Source organism: Ochlerotatus camptorhynchus, unplaced genomic scaffold, assembly GCF_037179485.1.
Source record: "Ochlerotatus camptorhynchus isolate MF236.1 unplaced genomic scaffold, CSIRO-AGI_Acam_v1.1 ptg000021l, whole genome shotgun sequence".
In the NCBI taxonomy this organism is placed as follows: Eukaryota; Metazoa; Arthropoda; class Insecta; order Diptera; family Culicidae; genus Ochlerotatus; species Ochlerotatus camptorhynchus.
In genome coordinates, this window is record NW_027040513.1 from 2,000,214 (window position 1) to 2,021,225 (window position 21,012).

The window sequence follows — 21,012 nt, forward strand, 5'->3', positions numbered from 1 at the left end:
CAAAGAGAGTTGCCGGTAGTTTCAAGCGAAACCCTACCCTCTCTCTCCGAGATGCCGCAAATAAGCTGGGTGTATCGTCTACAACCGTGCATCGAGCCAAAAAACGAGCCGGACTATCGACTTACAAGAAGGTAGTGACTCCAAATCGCGATGATAAACAAAATACGACGGCCAAAGCGCGATCCCGGAGGCTGTACACGACGATGCTGACGAAGTTTGATTGCGTGGTAATGGACGACGAAACCTACGTCAAAGCCGACTACAAGCAGCTTCCGGGACAGGAGTTTTATACGGCAAAAGGAAGGGGAAAGGTAGCAGATGTTTTCAAGCACATGAAACTGTCAAAGTTCGCAAAGAAATATCTGGTTTGGCAAGCCATCTGTACCTGTGGTTTGAAAAGCAGCATTTTCATAGCTTGCGGGACTGTCAACCAAGAAATTTACGTGAAAGAGTGTTTGAATAAACGTCTGCTGCCTTTCCTGAAGAAACACGGTTGTTCCGTACTGTTTTGGCCGGATTTGGCATCTTGCCATTACGGTAAAAAGGCCATGGAGTGGTACGCCGCCAACAACGTGCAGGTGGTTCCCAAGGACAAGAACCCTCCCAACACGCCAGAGCTCCGCCCAATTGAGAAATGCTGGGCTATTGTCAAGCGGAACCTAAAGAAGACCAAAAAAACTGCTAAGGGCGAGCAGCAGTTCAAGGCAAACTGGCTTTCTGCGGCGAAGAAGGTGGACAAGGTGGCTGTACAAAATCTGATGGCAGGGGTCAAGCGTAAGGCCCGGCAATTCGGATTTGGAAAAGTGGAAGCCTAACTGAATATTTTTCCTGAATTTTATACTAATTGAACTTGAAAAAGAAATTTAATTTGATTTTTTAAATAAACGATTTCACCGATTTACACGCGTTTTCCCTTGACCAAATTTTGACCCTATCACCCTTTAAATACAGAACCGCAACTTGACCAACAAGTGTGACTTATGAAACTCTGGTAATTTCTCGATTATGTTCAGGGTGTTTGGTTTAAATCGGTCAAAAGTTGAGAAAACTAGCGCCAAATTAACTACAACATTTAGGACAGCAAAATACGTCAGAGACGCAAAGGTTAACTTTGAAGAAATTTTTTTTTTAAATAATGCTTCATCAAATCTAGGCCTGTATTATTCAATAGAAACATTCATAAACTAGGGGGTGACCCCGGCGTAGTTAACATCCATACCTCTCACACCGAAGTCACGAGTTCAAATCTCACCCCCGGACAAGTCACGAATGACTCAAGAGTGTTAAAGTGACCATAATAATAATAATAATAATAATAAAAAAAAACCATTCATAAATAACTGATTTTTTTTTTCAAAGGATACAAACGATACTCCTTTAGCTCAGTCAGTAAAGGCGCAGCTACAAAGCGAGGCCATGCTGGAGGCGACTGAGTTCGATTCCCGTTCGGTCTATTAATTTTTCGGGTTGGCAAATTTCTCTACTTCCTTGGGCATATAATGGTACAGGCGTAGAAAGCTCTCAAATCAATGTGAAGGTACTTCAAAGAACACTAAGTTCAGAGCAGGCAAAATCTAATATACTATATTCAATAAGCTTGAAATACCATGTAGTAGTATACAAATGGTATTTTTAGGCAATGAAAACAGTTTTTTTTGTCGCGGATTTCTTTTGAGAAATCGCGGATTTCGCGGATCAAATTTAGAAAATATTGTAACAGCCCTGGACTTGGTGCTTTGGGCAAAGTTGTTCAAGTGCTTAAGGACTATCTATGGACGTCAATATTTTAGTTCTAGATCACGCCGTTAAGGTGGCGCCACCTCTAACTTTTTTATAGTAGTATCATAGCGAAAAAGTTTATTCGGCAAAGTTGTTTGTTTTGACTTTTTGAACAGCTCTTTTGAAGACGTCAATAATCCACAGCCTACTTCAACCGAGATATTTGACATTTTTTGTAATATTCATTGAAAAACATTTTTTTTTCGTGACATACTTATTAAAGTAAATGATTTAACAGCATGTTTCATCAAAACAATCTAAAATTCATACAAACTTCAATGGTCCATAAAACAAAAATGAGCAAAAGGTAGCAGCTCATTTTCACCTCACAAGTTCTTCAATGCTTACCGATTGATATCCTGAAGAGCACTGAACAGGCACAAGGCATTTTTATTACACTGTGTTGAAAATACTAGATTTACAAAAAAAAAACAACATTGCTCTTGTGGATTACTATTCTCTCTACATGACATACCAAAATAATCAAGTAAGCCTTGAATCATTTTTTTTTATTTAATCCTTAAAAATCTTTGTGTTTTAGTAGAATTAAAATATAATATGCATCTGTAACCTAATCTGTAATTTAATCTTCAGCAATATCATTGTTATCATCATCACTATCGTCTATATCATTGACACTGTTTGCATCATTTGGTAGCTGCATAAGTGCTACCATGGTCGGTTTGAGATCCCTGTGTTTATTGACCACGGGAGTTTTCATCGATGACAAAACAGGATCAGAAGTTATCATTAAATTGTTGAAAATATCCTGCATTGTATCCTTCCGACTAGTCTGTCTGCTCTTTCATTCCCGGAAATTTCGGAAATCCTTATTTGTGCTTCCTCTGTCAGCATACCGATTGGTAGTAATGCAATTTCGATTGCATTGGATCCGTGTATAACACTTTGGGCACGCTTGCTGGTATGGGATACCAACTGTAGAGCTTTACATACAGTTTTACTGTATCTTAAGCGAATGTTCGGAAGGTCTCCACATTAATAGCATACCCACAGGACAGTGTTCGTTAAATAGTATCACACCGGTCGATTATGGTTTCATCAATACCTGAAATTTATCGAGCAATACACATTGTAATCTAATACTCTATGCAATTCAATTCGACGACCTAAAACATGAAAATAAAAGATATGATACCTGTGATTTCACTAGTCTTCGATGGGTTCGAAAAAAATCTCCACGCTGTGTTGCCATCGTTTGTCGTTCCGGATCGATCTCTAACGATATCCACTAACAGCCCATATTCAGCTTTGAACTTGTTCTGGATATCCGTTTTTGGTTTCTCAATAGCTTCCTTCACCAATTGCGTTTTGTGAAAAACCGTTAAATAAAGCCGGTAGCTTACGTGAAGTAACCACTCCATAAACCGTATATACGCATGCAGCACGGATATTCCAAGCAAAAGTGCACTTTTGTTCTCCGGACGACTCAATACTCCATCAATGTTGTTCATTTCCTTTGGTAAGGCTCCGCAGACATTGCATCTTTGAGCGGATGTTGTGTTAGTTAATGCATTAGATACCTTTCCATCAATCGTAGATAGTGTAAGCCTATGATCAATTTGCATTATTCCTGATGAAACCTCTACAATTGATGACTTCAAATTCTGGATTTGACGACTCACGTATTTTTCTTCCTCAATTATGGAGTCCTTTTTTCTTTGGCAAATTCCACTTTCAAAGGTAAAACCTAGTGGAAGAAGGCCTTGGGTTTTGCCAAACGACATGTTTTTACTCCCCGATTACGTAAAACAGTTGAAGTGGAACTACACATGTTATTATTATGTTTGTATCGCTGAAGGCTTGGTCGTCCTGATGTTGCTTGTAAACAGCTTGCAAACCACTCCCGTCAAAACCCCATTTTGAGATAAGGACACAGTTGCCCACCATTTCTGAGTTTACTTCTGGAATCATTTTTAATCTATTGACGGTTAAATGTAAAACAGCTTGTAATATTTGTTCAGCTCTTCTCTCTGTAACATTTACAAATTCTTTGCCGGGATAACAAAGTGCTTTTGCAGTCTGCACTTTTTTGTATGATGGATACAGATTTGTTCCCCTTTGCTTGGCTTGTACTCTTAATAACTGGTAAGCTTGCCTTGACAAGTCTGCATCTACTAACAATGCCAATGCTTCCATGGGATCATAAAGCCTTATGCTTGTCTCATTCCTGGAATAATCCCACGCAGCTTTAATTTGAGATGCTTGAATAGTCGATTTTCCCAGAGCTGCTCGGAACCTGCCCCGGAATTTCTGCCTTCCGATCGAAGATTCATTTCTGTAGCCATCGACAAAACTGAAGTAGGAACATCTGGTCGCAGTTTAGCGACTTTCCTTCGCTTCGAATGGTTCGAGCATTCCTCAAATGGAATCGGAGGTCTGCCACGACGATGATGTGAAATCGTATTTTTTTAATTATTTGTTCTTTTCTTTACATAACTTTTGAATGAATTTTCGATGCTTCCCCTAAGAGATGAACTAGCCTCAGGCTAAAAATCTCTAAAATAAAGACAAAAAAAAAAAAAAAAAACGATGCTTCCCCACGATTGAAAAAAATATCTATGATTTTCTTATTTTGAAGCACAACATGATTACAATATTTATTTAAAACAAAATAATTGAAAAATATTTCCGGGTGAGCAGGGTTGCTTGACAGCAGTGTTGGGAAAATATCAAAAAATCAAATCTCACCAACGCCCAAGATCACGCTTGATTTTCGTAGACAAAAATCAACAAGCAAACAACTGCGGTTGATTTTGTAAGCTATGATATCGCCGCTCGGAATATCAAGCTAACAAAACTCACCAGCTGCAAATCTCAACAAACTGTGGTGAGATTGATTTTCGTGATTTTTACTTTACACCCGAATGCAACCGAAACTTCCATAACGGCTGGCAGCAGTCACTGCGTGTCTGCCATCGGTGAAGAGTAAAAAGAGATAGCAAACTATACTTTCTCTTTCTAAGAAAACGATGTGCAACGGAATGTTTTTTGTGTCGAGTCAACTCTCGGCTTGATTTTTGCACATTGTGAATAGTCTCGCAATATCAAAGGAGCTTGTAAAATCAATATCAAGCATGATATTTTGTTCCAATATCACGCGTGATATTGCGAGCGCATGAGAGCGGGAAAATATCAATTGATTTCTGATTTTGCCAACACTGCTTGACAGTAAAGTAAATTTTCATAAGATGAAAATAAAAGCTAATTTGATATTTTCAACAAATGTTATATATTTGTTTGGTATAGGGTAACTGATTATGGTTGGACCTATTTAGGCCGGTTTGACTCGACGTCAACATTCATGTCTTATTTTTTTTATGAATTCAACATATAATTATGAAAAATGCGTGATTAGGGGAAAGATCTACCTTTTTTGTTTCTAATAATAACATAAAAAGCTAAATATTATGAACAAATGATTTTATAACACGTTTTTATTCAGCAAATAATTATGATGTTGGTTGGACCTATACTGATCTTGATGATGGTTGGACCTATTTTTGCAAATGCTAGTTTAGCCCATATTTGATCAACAACTTTGTTTAGAGCTTATTGGTATCATTAAAAAACCCTTTTTATACAGTTTTTATGAATTTGCTATTTAAAAAAAATCAAGAAATTTGAGTTTAATTTCGTTTTTAAAAAAGTTCACTTTCCACGCATTAGCTATTCATCATGGCTCATTTTCTCGGAAATCATTGCACCGATTTGGAAAATTTTAACGTCAAACTATAGGTATTGTGGTCCCATTGAAAGCTATCGAATATTTTTGGAATCGGTCACCTGGTTCCGGAGATATGGCCGGAACAAGTTCCAGGGTATATGGAACATGAACCTAATTTTGACATGGAAGGAATAAAACCTATCATGCAACACTTCACGTTACTTCCAAATTCGATAACAAGATCAATAACAAAATTGAGTGTCTTGGACCACATTGGCCACTTCCGGGCATGTTCTGGGTGCCCCCGGGGAATTTAGGGGCTTAAAATGACCGAATTTCATAGCTTAATTCCGGTTTTATAGTTCTTTTTCTCCTAGGAGTTTTTTTTTCGGAAATAGGTTTCAGTTAACAATTTTTAGTTTGATAACATTTTATTTCAAGTTAATTCACACACAGAAGGTTTATGAGAAGTGCTTAATGTAAATTCATATTAACAGATTCTTTCGGCGCTTTCGTGGTAGTTCGGAAATCGGTTGTTACCCTTTCAGCCAACCTGACGATGGAATTTTTCCTTTGAATATACGCCCAACTAGTGACGCAAGTGTAGAGTCATGGACCTCTTGTTCGGAAAACAGAGATGGAGTATGAGGAAAATAGGAGGGAGAGGGATCGTGAGAGTAAGGGCAGTGAGGAAATATCGGTTATGACGAAAGGAAGTGAATAAAAGGTGTTCAATCAAACTTAAGTGTATTTCATAACTTAATTCCGTAAAACCTATCAAATATCTGGTGGCAAGATCCTACAGTTTGGCGCAGTCAGTAGGATTTCAAAAAGGTATATTTAATGGAAAGGATTTTTTTTTCTAGTCCTGTTGAAAATGGCGTCTGAGATTTTTTTTTCTTCTCGTGACGAACAAGTGAATTTGTTGAAGTGAGAAAGTATTAGAGCGAGACCATAGAACCCGAAGCGGTATTCGTGCTATGAGCCATGTATGTGATAAGGAGAAAATATTGGGTACAAGTGAAATCCTTAAATGCGAGGCCGATTATATTCGTAGCGCATGAGGAGGTGCTTGTTCAGATGGTTATAGGTTATAGTTGACTACTAAAATCAACAAGCGAGTCCGGGATTCACCCGAAGCGCTTTCCGCTAGTCCAGTCACAAAACAGAATGTTCAGCTGTAGAGTGAAAGAGATGCGAGACCGATGAAAGTCGAAGCGCACTTGCTAGTCCAGCCAGTGTGCTGCAGAGCTGATTGACTCAAAATCGAATGGGTTGATAAACGTAAAAGAACGATGAGCAAATTTCGGGCACAACTAAAACAGTCAACAGCGAGAACGGAAAACACCCGAAGCTCTTCTCGCTAGTCCAGTCACACAATTAAATGTACGGCTGTAGAGCGAAAGAGATGCGAGACCGATGAAAGTCGAAGCGCACTTGCTAGTCCAGCCAGTGTTCTGCAGAGCTGATTGACGCAAAAGCGAATGGGTTAATAAATGTGAAAGAACGATGAGCGAATTTCGGGCACAACTGAAACTGTCAAAAAAACAAGTCTAGAAAAGTGCATATTGAGCTCTGTAAGCAGAATCTCATGAACACTAATACAGCGTGTAAACTCATGGGATTTCTACAGTTCTCGCAGCAATACATATGCAGCTGGAGAAACTATAAACATAAATACAAGGTGTTATTGTGTTGCAATTGCAAGTCCAGTCGGTACGCTGCGGTGCATACGTAAATTGAACCAAAAAAAGAAAAGGGTTTTCCTCTAACATATTTGTTTACGTATGGGTGAGCTAGTGCGTTTGTGGAAGGTTAGACATCATAAATATTACATGTAAAATTCGGTTTTTTTTTTGTCAATCTAACCAAATTATTTGAAGCTGTGAGAGTTTATTATTATTTGTGAGGAATAATTTGGTTATTAAAGCTTATCATTTTTTCAGGATGAACGACGGTGTTAAAGATCGCTTTGGATTGGATCCATTTAATGACTCGGTTGATACTCAAGGGCTACGAAGAGAATGGGAGGAGTGGTTCAGGTCATTCGAGCTCGTTGCGGAATTGAGGAGCGTTCAATCGCAACACGAAAAACTGGTTATGATGTTGGCTTGGGGTGGTAGAGGACTCCAACGCATCTTTTACAACCTGAGACCGGTTGCAGAAGAAATCTACCCAGAGCCTGCAAGAGTTCCCTTCTCGCCACAGGAAGTACCAGAATTCGACAATGGGGTGAAAAGGCTGAATAAGTTTTTCATCGGAAAGCGAAATGATCGTGTTGAGTTGGAGATTTTCCGTTCTCTGCGTCAGTCAACTGACGAATCTTTTAATCAGTTCATACTCAAACTACGTATGCAGGCCGCTCGTTGTGATTTCATGGATCGGGAGGAAAAGGAGATATTGCAACAAGTTACCATGGGGGCAAAAGATGAACGAGTTAGAGACAAAGGCCTGGAGAACGTTATGAATTTGGACGAACTGATGAACTACGCAATCAATCGTGAAGTTTTAATTAAGCAAAAGGAAAAGTCGAAGGCGCTCAAAGATGATCCGGTGACTGGATCAGTGTCCGCTGTCAACGCTGTCAAGCAGCAGTGGGGTGATACGCCAGCGAGGCAGATTAAAAGATTAGCACCCCGGTTTAAGCCATACCAAGGCAGACCTGATCGAGGACCGGGTAATGCAAGCAAACGAAGGAATATGGAATGCAACCGATGTGGATCCAACAATCACCTCAATGATTCCCAAAGCTGCTATGCCAGGAATGCCCGATGCAACTCATGTGGACGTGTGGGCCACTTCGCCCGCAAGTGCCGAGAGGGGTGGAAACAGAATTCAAGGAGCCGAAATTATCAAAAGCGAACACCTGAAGAAGCTAACGCACTGTACGGAGAAAAAGAGTGGGAAGAAGAACTACCACGCCATCCTGGGACCAAAGATATCGCCAAGGTAGAATAGTTTTTTTTTCTTGCTTTGTTTGTTTTGATACGAATTTAAGACTAACATCTCAGGATTCAAGTTGAGGGCTCGTAGGATCTGGAGTTGGGTTAATTTAATTACCTGATTTTTCTTCAATAAAAAAAGTAAATTAAAACAATTATTGACCGCATCGATATTTAATAGGTCGCACATCAACAACCAAACAATGGTGTGATCACATGTTTGATCGACAATTTTCCTGTTGATTTCCTTATTGATTCTGGATCAGCAATCAACACAATTACTGAGGACATCTGGAAGTCAATACGCAGTGCTGGGATACGCATCTTCAAAAAAAGGCAGCAACATGATCAAAGCCTCACAGCTTACGCAAGCTACAAACCGCTACGTGTACTGTCGGTTTTTGAGGCTCATGTTTCGGTCAACCCTTCAAAACCGGCAACGTACGCTGAGTTCTTCGTAATTCATGGTGCCAGCAAATCTTTGCTGAGCAAAAGAACAGCGGAAGAGTTGAAGGTCTTGAAAGTTGGCCTCGACGTTATGCACGTAGATGTTGTACACGATGCATTCCCTAAGTTCCCTAACATTCAGGTAAAACTATCGATCAATCGGAATATACCGCCAAAGAAGATTTCTTACCTCAGAATCCCGGTTCCAATGGAAAAATTGGTAGATGACAAGATCCAGGAAATGCTGCGTAGAGATATAATCGAGCCGGCAGTAGGACCGCCAGAATGGATTTCACCCATGGTCGTAGTTCCTAAAGGGCAAGATGACATCCGATTGTGTATCGATATGCGACGTCCTAATGAAGCAATCCAACGAGAGCATTACCCGCTGCCTGTGATAGATACATTTTTGAACAAACTTAGAGGATGTACGGTATTCACTCGGTTGGATATTACTTCGGCATTTCATCATGTTGAACTTCATCCTGACTCCCGTAGCGTCACTACGTTTATGACTGGCAGGGGATTAATGAGGTTCAAGCGGTTGATGTTTGGCATTAACTGTGCTCCTGAAATTTTTCAGCGAATTATGATGGAGATGCTGGCCGGTATTGAAGGAGTTATTGTATATATAGACGATATTGTAGTAGCTGGTAAGACTAAATTAGAACACGATGCTCGTTTGACTGAGGTTATGACGGTACTCGAAGCCAACAACGTCCTGTTGAATGAAGATAAGTGCCTATTCGGAGAAAAAGAACTTACAATTTTGGGTTTCAAGGTCAGTGCGTCGGGGATAAGCCCGTCTGAGGAGAAAGTATCGGCAATCAAGAATTTTCGTAAGCCTGAAACCAAAGAAGAAGTCAGAAGTTTTCTGGGTCTTATAAACTTTGTTGGTCACTTCATCCCAAACCTATCCAGTAGAACGGAAGCTTTGCGTCAGTATATAAGAGGAGATGTTGAGTCCTTTTCAGAGGAACAGGAGAGAGCGTTTGACGATTTAAGAAGTGAACTAACCAGGAATGTTCGTAGGCTGGGTTTCTTTGATCCAAAGGATATTACCGAACTGTACGTCGACGCATCGCCTTTCGGGTTGGGAGCCGTATTGGTTCAAAAAGATTCATCAAGTAGACCAAGGATCATAAGCTTCGCTTCAAAAGGACTTACTTCGGCTGAGAGGATATACCCGCAGACGCAAAGAGAGGCTTTAGCTGTGGTATGGGCGGTCGAAAATTTTTATCTCTACCTTTTCGGTCTCCGTTTCACCATTTACACCGACCACAAGACGCTTGAGTATATTTTCGAAGGTAAACACCGGGACGGTAAACGTGCTTGCTCTCGTGCTGAAACATGGGCACTTCGCTTACAACCGTATACTTTTAAAATGAAGTACGTACCCGGATCAAAAAACATCTCCGATATTTTGTCAAGACTGTGCACAGAATCAAGTTCTCCGTTTGATGAGGGTTCTCAGCACTTTTTATTTGCTGTAGGAGAAGGACCATCTGCAATCACCTTGGATGAAATACGAAACCAGACGGGAACCGATGAAACGCTTAGTGCAGTTATAAAAGCCCTTGGGACTGGAGAATGGCCAACGAATCTCTACAGATATCAAGCTTTTTACAATGAGTTGGGAGTCACCGACGGTGTAGTAGTTCGGAACGATAGGATTGTGATGCCAGTGAAGCTAAGACCGAAAGTTCTCGATATCGCCCATCGTGGACACCCAGGAGCCGTAACCATGCGCAGAATTCTCAGAGAAAGAGTCTGGTGGCCTTGCATGGATCGAGATGTTTCTGATAGGATTCGAAGTTGTATCGGATGTGCAGCAGTTAGTAGACAGTCACCACCGGAACCAATGATTCGTAAGGAAATCCCGGATCGGGCGTGGCAAGATATTGCAATAGACTTCTTTTCCGCAAAAGAATGTGCGACATTCTTAGTTGTTGTAGACTATTTCAGTCGTTTTTTGAAAGTTATTGAAATGCGACACACGAATGCAGCTAAAACTATCGAAGCACTCGAACAGATATTCAATGAGCAAGCATACCCTGAAACGATCCGCTGTGATAATGGGCCGCCATTCTCAAGTGAGGAATTTGCTGTCTATTGCAAAAGCAAGAATATAAAACTTATTCCAACGATACCATATTGGCCACAAATGAACGGCCTCGTTGAGCGTCAGAATCGTGGTATTTTAAGGGCTTTGCGGATTGCCAAAGCTACTCATTCGGATTGGCGGAAAGCGTTGAAGGACTACGTATATATGTACAACACTTCACCGCACTCGATAACAGAGAAAGCACCTTTAGAACTACTTACAGCTCGCCCGGTCAAGGACTTACTACCATCTTTAAGGACTGAACCAGCGTTACGCCAAGAAGAGGATGTTAAGGACACTGATGCGATCAAGAAAATGAAAGGAAAAATCTACGCTGACAATCGCAGACATGCAAAAATGTCGGACATTAGGGTCGGCGATTCTGTCATGCTCAAAAACAACGAAACCGGAAAGCTTGATCCTAACTTTCGAGTTGAACGCTTCACGGTGATAAGGAAAACTGGCAACGATGTCATTGTTGCTAACCAGTCGGGAGTGACCTATCGCCGTTCTGTAACACATTTGAGAAAATGGCCAATCGAAAATGGTACTCCTGATCCGATTCCATCAAGTTCAAAATTTCCAGCAACATCACCAATTGAATCGCCTCCACAGAAAAAAGTTCGAATGGAGCAGCCAGATGCTTCTCAACCCGAAGATGACTATACACGTCCATTGGAACGACCTTCAAGGATTCGGAAAATGCCATCGCGGTACAATTTGTAACTTGATCTCCCCACAATAAAATGTCATTTTTTTTTTCTTCTTTTCTCATCCATATTATAATTTATACATCAAAATGTTAATGATTCTATTTTTCACCGTAGACTAGGAGAGGGATTGTAGAGTCATGGACCTCTTGTTCGGAAAACAGAGATGGAGTATGAGGAAAAGAGGAGGGAGAGGGATCGTGAGAGTAAGGGCAGTGAGGAAATATCGGTTATGACGAAAGGAAGTGAATAAAAGGTGTTCAATCAAACTTAAGTGTATTTCATAACTTAATTCCGTAAAACCTATCAAATATCTGGTGGCAAGATCCTACAGCAAGGTGACGCAGCTTCCAAGATCTTTTTGGCCGTCTTGTCAGAAGCAGCGCACATACAAACCCAATCCCCTAGCTGGTTCTCCTAATCAATACTCAACAATATATTTTCCTTACATATTTCTTGCCATGGCTTCCCTTAATTTTTGCGTGAAGTGTCGTTTTCGGAATATTGAACCTTTTCTGTACCTGATACGTGGTAAGTGATTTATTTCTTACTAAAAGAACAGCGTCTTGAAGATTTTCGACCGTATAACTCTTTTCTTTAGCGATTTTTTCAATCGAAGAAACTGCTCACTCGGCCAAAACGAAATCGAATTTCAAATCAGCTGCGCATGTAGGATGTAAACAAACCGAAGCGCACCTAGCGGCCGTCTTAGGAAACACATCCAACCATCATCATGCGTAGGTCCAACCATGATCATATTTATCTATTCGAATTTCGTAAATTATTCAAACATTTTAGTGAAACCGATGGATAAATGGAGTACTAACAACAATCAATACGAAACTAACGATTTTAAATTGGCTCACCACTTTAGTAGCCTATTGGTCCCAAGCAAACGATTAACGTACCCTATTCTAGTTGAAATTCTATTACTACACTATGTTTGTTTTGATTCGCTATGAAAGTTTGACAGATAACATCAGGGGTGTGTGGATTCATGCAGAACATGCAGGGGTGAGTGAAATAGCTTGGGACTGCTTGGGACCGTTGTTCTGGTACTGAGTGAGCCAAAAATAATAATGATTTTCTTCGGGACCCAGTGGTCTTAGAGTTACCTCTATGGTACTAACGTGTTGTTTACACCTTAAAGCAGTATTTTACTACATGAAAATGAAAATAAATGTAAAAAATATTCCTTTTTTTGTATTTTATGAAAGTAAGGCATGATGACGAGCTAATGCATGGAAAGTGAACTGTTTTGAAAACACATTGAAATTCATTTGTTTTGAAGTTTTTTCAATAATACACCCATGAAAATTGAAGAAAAAGAGTTTTTTTTTTATGATAGTAAAGTGATCTTTGAAAATAAAAAATTAGCGAAAATTGACTAAACTAGCGATTGAAAAAATAGGTCCAACCATCATCAGTTTTTGGATAAGTCCAACCAGAATCAATTACCCTAATAGCAAAAAAAAAAATACAAAAATTGTCTGCAATGATTTCAGAGCGTAGCTTCTCTCAAAATACACAACATTAATGTCAAATTATCAAACGTTTAACCAGAGACATGTACATTTTGGTAGTTAATTTTGTACAAGAAATTCTCAGTGACAAAAAACACTGACCACGGAGATGGCAACCGTCAACGTTGTACATTATCCATGTTTCAATAATCTTGATGCAGCCACTTACTTGATTGCACAGATATATCGTTAATCGATTCCGATCTTCCCACGTCTAGACATCCTTTAATCCACAGCTCATTACTCTTTTCAAAAAGTTCCAAGATACGACCACTTTTCTCCCATCTCTTCTTTACTTCTCTACAACACCTTATAACGTTCTTTCTTATAAGCTTCAAGATTTCAGGGTTTACCCAAGGGGTTGGTCACTCTACACAGTGTGCCAAAATCAATCTTGGGCACACCCGGGCGAAGTCATTGGTGCTGTTTGGCACCCATGGTTACAATTTGTATGATATTTAAAGTTACTGGCAACACTGAACTTTTTCTGCGCTTGCGTTGTGTGCATGTGTCAAAATTTGTTATTGATGTTGCCACAATATAATCAAATTATTTTGAAAACAACCTTGAATCTCCACCAAGTCTCGACATGGATTTTCAAAATCGTTACACCCGTGACGGCAGTCACATCCACATTTCCTCCCAGACGAAGAACAGCTGACATCGGTATCTTGACCTGACCGAGGTTTCCGGCCATGGCTACACGAACTAGCGATGCAGCTCCCACGGTTGCGGCTGCTTCCAATGCAATGCGTCTTTTTGGCGAATTTTAGAGGAGATTGACAAGTAGAAGGATCAGCAGCAGCAGCAGCATTGGAAGCAGCCGCGGGAGTTGCATCGCTAATTCATGTAGCCGTGGTCGACGCTGGAAATCTTGGTCCGGTCACGACAAGTGGTGCTTGAGATTTAATCGGAAAGTCAACAACCAAACAAAAACTATACCATCAGACCATTCGAACTGCTCGAATACATCCATGGCGGTGGCTGCTACACCAACGATTTCATCGTCCAACATATAATGTTGGAGGACCGTCTTGGCAAAATCTCAAATAGTTTAACAAATTATTTTTACTCTCTTGACTTTTTGCACTTCCAACTAACACAATAAGAAATTATCTATAATTATGAATCATAACATTACCTACACAGAAAAAGGAAAATCCTTTCTTTTTTTTCAGAAAAACAAACTTCCCCTCTTTCAAAGCTAACGTGTTTTCGATGTTCTCGTTGTTCCATGCACCGTTCATCTTCTTGGAGGAGGAGAAGCACAACTTAACGGGAATTTTGTGCATTTGTGATCGACCTAGCTGTGCTTGCACTTCATGATGGCGTTCGCCAGGGTTGCTTGAGAACTCGACCAATCCGGAGGAGAAACTTCCAATTTCAGCGGGAACATTCGCACTTGCGACGGGTGGCAGTCCTTGGTGGTGAATGCAGTCAGCAGCAGATCCTCGGACGGCATACGGGTGTCCAGTCTACCATCTGAACCATGGCGGTACCCTCGTTGATCTTCAGGAACTTTATCCTGACCGAAATCCTGACAACATTTCCATACAGGCAGAACAGATTGAACAGCTTATCGGTGTTGGCTGTGTTGTTATTGTGTCCGTAGACCATCATCACTGCGCCCTGTTGCTGTGCCGGTTGAATGAAGTTGACTGGTCCGTTTCGGGTCAGCGGTGCGTCCTTCATCAGTCCGACGTGTATTCCGGCCGGTGTTGGTTTCCAGTTTTCCGGCGGATGATTCTCGGGCGGTGCAAATCCGTTTCCTTTGCCGGCTCGTAGAAGGGCTGGTTGACTAATGATTGACGTTCGTTGTGCGGGGTCGGCCTTCCGCCGAAGATGGAAGGATCGTGTAGCAGCGGAGCTCGTCCGTTGCAGGCATCCTTGGAGACGAATGCATCCAGTGCGTAGTCCCAACGGGAGTCCGCGTCGGTTTTGAAAACATTGAAAAACAAGAGCTGGTAAAATACCGGGTTGCCAAACAAGTCATTATGCACAAGCAATTAAAAGTCAGTTCAATGACTTTTTGGCACTGCCCGTACAGCTGTGGCACACTGAGGTACACTGAGAAAAATGTTGGCGCAAAATAAGTGTGTAGAGTGACCACCCCTTGGGTTTACCCCAATTAAAGTGGACGTTCGTAATCTCTCGCAGACATATTTGTACCTGAGCTTCCATGAAAAATTTATATTTTTACTCAAGAAATTGAACACTTCTCTTCTTGTGACGCAGACCATTTTAAATAACAATTACTGCTTGAGAAAACAAATAAACAATTCAAGGCTAACCTGATGATTTTGAAATGTCATGTAGAGACAATGTGGAATGTATAAAAAAATTTTTTTTTTGTTATTTATGAAAATCAAGTATTTTCAACACTGTGTAATAAAAATGCCTTGTAGTGCCCGGTCCAGTGCTCTTCAGAATAGTTATCGGTAAGGACTGAAGAGCTTGTGAGCTGAAAATGAGCTGCTACTTTTTGCTCATTTTTGTTTTATATAACATAGAAGCTTGCATGAATTTTCGCTTATGTTGATGAAATATGCTGTAAAATAGTTTATCTAAATAAGTATTTCCCAAGAAGTGCTTGTAAAAATGCATGGTTTTATTATCAAAACATTTGAGTATGCTTTTTCTGCGTTTAAAATACACAAAAACCGAAAAAAAAACTTTTTTCAATGAAAATGACCAAAAATGTCAAATATCTCCCTTGAAGTAGGCTGTAGATTTTTGACGTTTTCAAAAGAGTTGTTTCGCTACGATGCTTCTATAAAAAGTTGGAGATGGCACCACCTGAGTGGCGTGATTTAGAACTAAAATATTGACGTCCTTCGATAGTCCTTAACCAACTAGAAAACTTTTTCAAAGGCACCAAACCTTTTAGATGCACGGGTTGCGCGCTACGATTTTTGTCCAACAAAAGTACCATTCTGCCCCTATGTGCCACGGTACGAGGAGATGTTCCCAATAGTTCGTTTTCGCTAATAAATTTGGATGGTAACTCAATACATGGAAAGAGATTTGCGGCTGCAGACAAAACACCCTGCTTATCGTTATAAACAACAAGATCAAAAACGCATTTTATCATTCATTAAGGTACACAATGGACCTATGAAGATTTGGCCAGATTTCTTAAGCTGTCACATCAGTGGTATTTTTGCAAGCAACTGGGATATTCGGTAAAAAACAGTCTCAACCATACCCGGGGTTATTCCATCTTCGGACAACGTGTTATTTCTTTCACAGATTAAAAAAAAGAAAACAAATTTCAGAATCTTCAAAATCCTTAAACGATAGATGCATACAAAATATATTTCCAAAATAACGCTAATCGGAAGTTATTGTAACCAGTGGTAGTAAAAATGGACGCGATAGCCCACCACGAACACACGCCCTGTATGGCATTAGTTTCCTGGTGTTGTTGGTAGTGGCAGTAGTAGTAGTAATAGTAGTAATAGTAGTAGTAGTAGTAGTATGTAGTATGAAGTATGTAGAAGTATTAGCAGTAGTAGAAGCATAAAATTGCAACCATCATCAGATCAGTTTAGAAGCACTTGCGGTGAACAATTCCTGGGCCGCCCTCATCGTACTCATGCTTGGAGATCCACATCGTTTGGAAGGTGGACAGCGAAGCCAAGATGGAACCACCGATCCAGACGGAGTACTTACGCTCGGGTGGAGCAATGATCTTGATCTTGATGGTCGACGGAGCCAGCGAGGTGATTTCCTTCTGCATACGATCGGCAATACCTAGGATTATTAGATGAACAAATTGAGTAAGTAGATGTGACACGGATGAATGCGTGAGATAGTACCTGGATACATGGTGGTACCACCGGACAGGACACTGTTGGCGTACAGATCCTTACGGATGTCGACGTCGCATCGCATGATCGAGTTGTACACAGTCTCGTGAACACCGGTGGCTTCCATTCCCAGGAACGAAGGCTGGAACAGAGCTTCCGGAGCACGGAAACGCTCGTTGCCAATGGTGATGACCTGACCATCGGGCAGTTCATAGGACTTCTCCGACGACGAAGAAGCGGCAGCGGCCTGCATTTCCTGCTCGAAGTCCAGTGCGACGTAGCACAGTTTCTCCTTGATATCGCGGACAATTTCCCGCTCGGCAGTGGTGGTGAACGAGTAGCCACGCTCGGTCAGGATCTTCATCAGGTAGTCGGTCAAATCGCGACCGGCCAAGTCCATACGCAGGATGGCATGGGGCAGAGCGTAACCTTCATAGATGGGTACGGTATGCGAGACACCATCTCCGGAGTCCAGCACAACGCCGGTGGTACGACCGGAAGCGTACAGGGACAGCACGGCCTGAATGGCAACGTAGCATGCTGGAGCAGCAAACGTCTCAAACATGATCTGCGTCATCTTCTCACGGTTGGATTTGGGGTTCAGCGGAGCTTCGGTCAGCAGGATCGGATGTTCCTCCGGAGCAATACGCAACTCGTTGTAGAACGTGTGATGCCAAATCTTCTCCATATCATCCCAGTTGGTGATGATACCGTGCTCGATCGGATACTTGAGCGTCAGGATGCCTCGCTTGGACTGTGCCTCATCGCCGACGTAGGCATCCTTTTGACCCATACCGACCATCACACCCTGGTGGCGGGGGCGGCCAACGATCGAGGGGAACACGGCACGGGGGGCATCGTCACCGGCGAAGCCAGCCTTGCACATGCCGGAGCCATTGTCGACAACCAGCGCTCCCTGATCGTCGTCACACATTTTGACTAGCTGAGGTTATTGAGCGAGAGAGCGGGAGATCGAAGCAAGGGCTATGCAAAGGGAACTGTTGTTTTTTTTTTCAGGAAGAGGAAGAAATTGAGAGTGGTTTTGGGTTAAATATTGTTGGAAGATTTTTACGTTGGCTGAGGAGGCGTAGTTTTCGTATAAAGTGGAATAAGTGTAAGGTTTGAGACTTGGAGGCGTTCATATTTAGAAGGTGACAGATCAGGTCAGTATAAGAAGTACAAGTTAAACGTGTCTGATCAAAAGTACGATAGACTACTATGATTAGCTTAGAGATCTTGAAGGCAATCCTTGATGATTCAGAAAATTCGGAATTTTGTAAACAAACACGTCATTTGCCGATTTCTCGCGAACTAAAGTTCAATCTAAAAAACTAACAACGCATGCAGGTAGAGGAATGGTTCCTCTTTCATTTGGTATAGTTTGTTTGCGAGATTGTTCTTTTATTTGCGTGAAATCGGTGACTGACGTGTTTGTTTAAAAAGCAATTTTACCCAAATCTCAAAGTTCTCTGGAATTATCAGTTGCGAAATAGGTTAATCCAAGGAATCTGAAGAAAACTTTTCCCACGTTTGAAGTCTTGAAAATGTTTGATTAGATGATTCCCAGAATGCTAATTTATTTTTCAATCTAAGCTCATTATCACCATATTTTTTTTTAATTCAATGGGTTTTCCCGTAGATTTAAGTCCGTTGTATTGCTATCTATTTGTAGGTTTTGAAAATATGTATAAGTCACGAATCTTGAAATTGGATCCAGACTCTAAAAAATGACCAAGATTCTGGAAAATTTTCCTAAGCCCGAATATTTATTACAATGCGAAAATTTAATAAAAATCTTACTCTGAGATCCCGGTTGTATTTCCTTGGTATAAAAAATTGACGCGCGTATAAAAACTTCATAAAAGTTCCGAGAACTACAAGAAAGTCCAGAACTTTGTGAGAGTTTAAAGATCTTTAAAGGTAAGTCCTGTGAACTTCAGTGCAGTTTCATGAACTTCAGGAAAATTTTGTGAACTTAGCATTTCATAGAACTTCAAGGCAGTTCCATTAATTGCATGCAAAATTCAAAGAACAACCGGTTTGTTCAAAGAGTTTCGGCAAATATCTGATTACTAAACTGCCGCGAGACGACAATGTGACGTAAATCCATTTAGTGAATTGTTCAGAAAAACAAATATTTTTGATTATCCTCGTAATGATTACGAAAATTTGCAAAAATATTACTATGTTACTATATGATCTAAATGAAGATAAAAATATGATCCTTGATGTTTAAAAAGCTTTTATTAAGTTAGCACTTATGTATGCCGGACGACACTTATGTATAAAAACAGTGAAAAGTTTTCACTGTTTCTCCGAAAATGTATGGTTGACGTCACTTTGTCTGCACGCTTCAAAATTAAATTTTGTACTAGTTTGAAGTGTTTTTGGGTTTCATTTAGGTTACAGAACTCGAATATGGTGAAATGAAAATTTACCATACTGGCGTTTACGTCACTTTGTCATCTCACGGCAGTAAAGAGCAGTTACATGAACCTCCGGAAAATTGTAGAAACTTGAGTGAAGTTCCGCAGTTCGATCCACTTCAGAAAAAAAAACGCAGGAACTAACTGGATGTTCTACGAACAAAGTCCACAAAGCTTTAAAGAAGATGGATGTCCCTCGCCCCCCCCTCGTCCTGAAATTTCGGGAACTTTAATGAAGTTCCAAGAACCTATGGATTTTTTTTATAACTTTTTGGTTGTTCCATTAACATGATAAAGATTGCGAAGACCTTCAAGAAGTTCAGGGAATTTGATAAAAATTCCAAGAAATTAATGGATGTTCCGAAAACTTCAGAGTACTTCCATTGAGGAGAATTGCAAACACTTTACTGAATTTCTTTAGTTGAGATTAAACATCTTTAGGGAAGTTACGTAGCTTCGAGCAGTACTGAGACATAAGGAAATTTCCATGACCTAAGGAAATTGCGAAAACTTCAGGGATGTTCCGAGAATTTTAAGTATATTTCGAATACTCAAGGGCAGTTCCATTCAATTCAGAAAAATAGCGAGAACCTTCAAAAAGTTCCAAAAACTCAAAATAGACATACAAAGAAAAATGTCAAAAATTTCACAGAAGTTCCAAAAAATTCACGGAAATGCAGAAAACGTCGTGAATTTTAGAGATCTTTAGAGAAATTTTAGCGATTTTAAGTCAACTCCAGGAAAAACAACAGCAAGGAAGCTCCAGGAGCTTACCGAGCAGTCCACAAAAATCACAGAAACTTCAATGAATTTCCTAGGAGCAGGAGAAGTTTCGGGGCCTCCCTTAGCTCAGTCGGTAAAGGCGCAGCTACAAAGCAAGACCATGCTGGAGGTGGCTGGGTTCGATTCCCGGTCTGGTCTAGGAATTTTTCGGGTTGGAAAATTTCTCGACTTCCCTGGGCATAGAAGTATGATTGTACTTGCCACACAATTATACTAATGCAGAAATGGTACAGGCATCGAAAGCTCTCAATTAATAACTGTGGGAGTGCATCTAGAACACTAAGTTGAGAGCACGCAATAAGCTAATATGCGATATGCAATAAGCTTGAAATGCGAAGAAGAAGAAGAAGAAGGAGAAGTTTCTTGAACAGACTGCAAGATAGTAAGGTTCTGTAAAATTGTGGACAGTTCAGGAAAACTTCCCCAGCAACAATTTTGGTTTTATAACGCTCTTGAAGACCATGGTTTAGGCTTGAAGAGTTCTTTAAAACCTCGATAAAACTTACAATGTATCTTGGGTTAGAGAACATCGAGGCGATTATATCTGCTTCAGAGAAACTGCTGGAACTTTTAAAAAGTTCTAGGAACTTCAGGGATGTCCAGAGAACTTCAAGGAAGTCAAGGAAGCTTCAGATAAATCCAGAGAACGGGGTAAAATAGTAAAGAAGATCCAAGAACCTCTCGGAAACTAGGTCTAGAGATCTTCAGGGATTTTCAGAGAACTTAAGGAGAGTCACAATAACTTCAGAAACGTTCCGACTTTTGGACACGTTAAAAGATCTGCGAAGGTTAGTTTCGATAAAA

At 40.6% G+C, this 21,012-nt stretch overlaps 2 protein-coding genes across 3 annotated transcripts in view; one reads left to right on the forward strand and one right to left on the reverse strand.

Annotated features, from left to right (window-relative positions):
- Positions 1–21,012, forward strand: part of LOC135703833 (potassium voltage-gated channel subfamily KQT member 1-like) — a 745,326-nt gene that overhangs the window by 305,717 nt on the left and 418,597 nt on the right. The gene's annotated exons all lie outside the window — the stretch shown is intronic.
- On the reverse strand, positions 16,460–17,958 carry LOC135703736 (actin, muscle-type A2-like). Its single transcript, XM_065225054.1, has 2 exons — positions 17,009–17,958; positions 16,460–16,943 (listed from the first exon to the last, which is right to left on the reverse strand). The coding sequence occupies exons 1-2, from the start codon at positions 17,931–17,933 to the stop codon at positions 16,738–16,740; spliced, it is 1,131 nt and encodes a 376-aa protein (XP_065081126.1). The 5' UTR covers positions 17,934–17,958; the 3' UTR covers positions 16,460–16,737.

Coding starts and splice junctions, on each gene's coding strand:
- LOC135703736 (XM_065225054.1), bottom strand. CDS start 17,933: ATGTGTGACGACGATCAGGGAGCGCTGGTTGTCGACAATGGCTCCGGC. Junction 16,944..17,008: donor TGGTACCACCATGTATCCAG/GTACTATCTCAC, acceptor TAATAATCCTAG/GTATTGCCGATCGTATGCAG.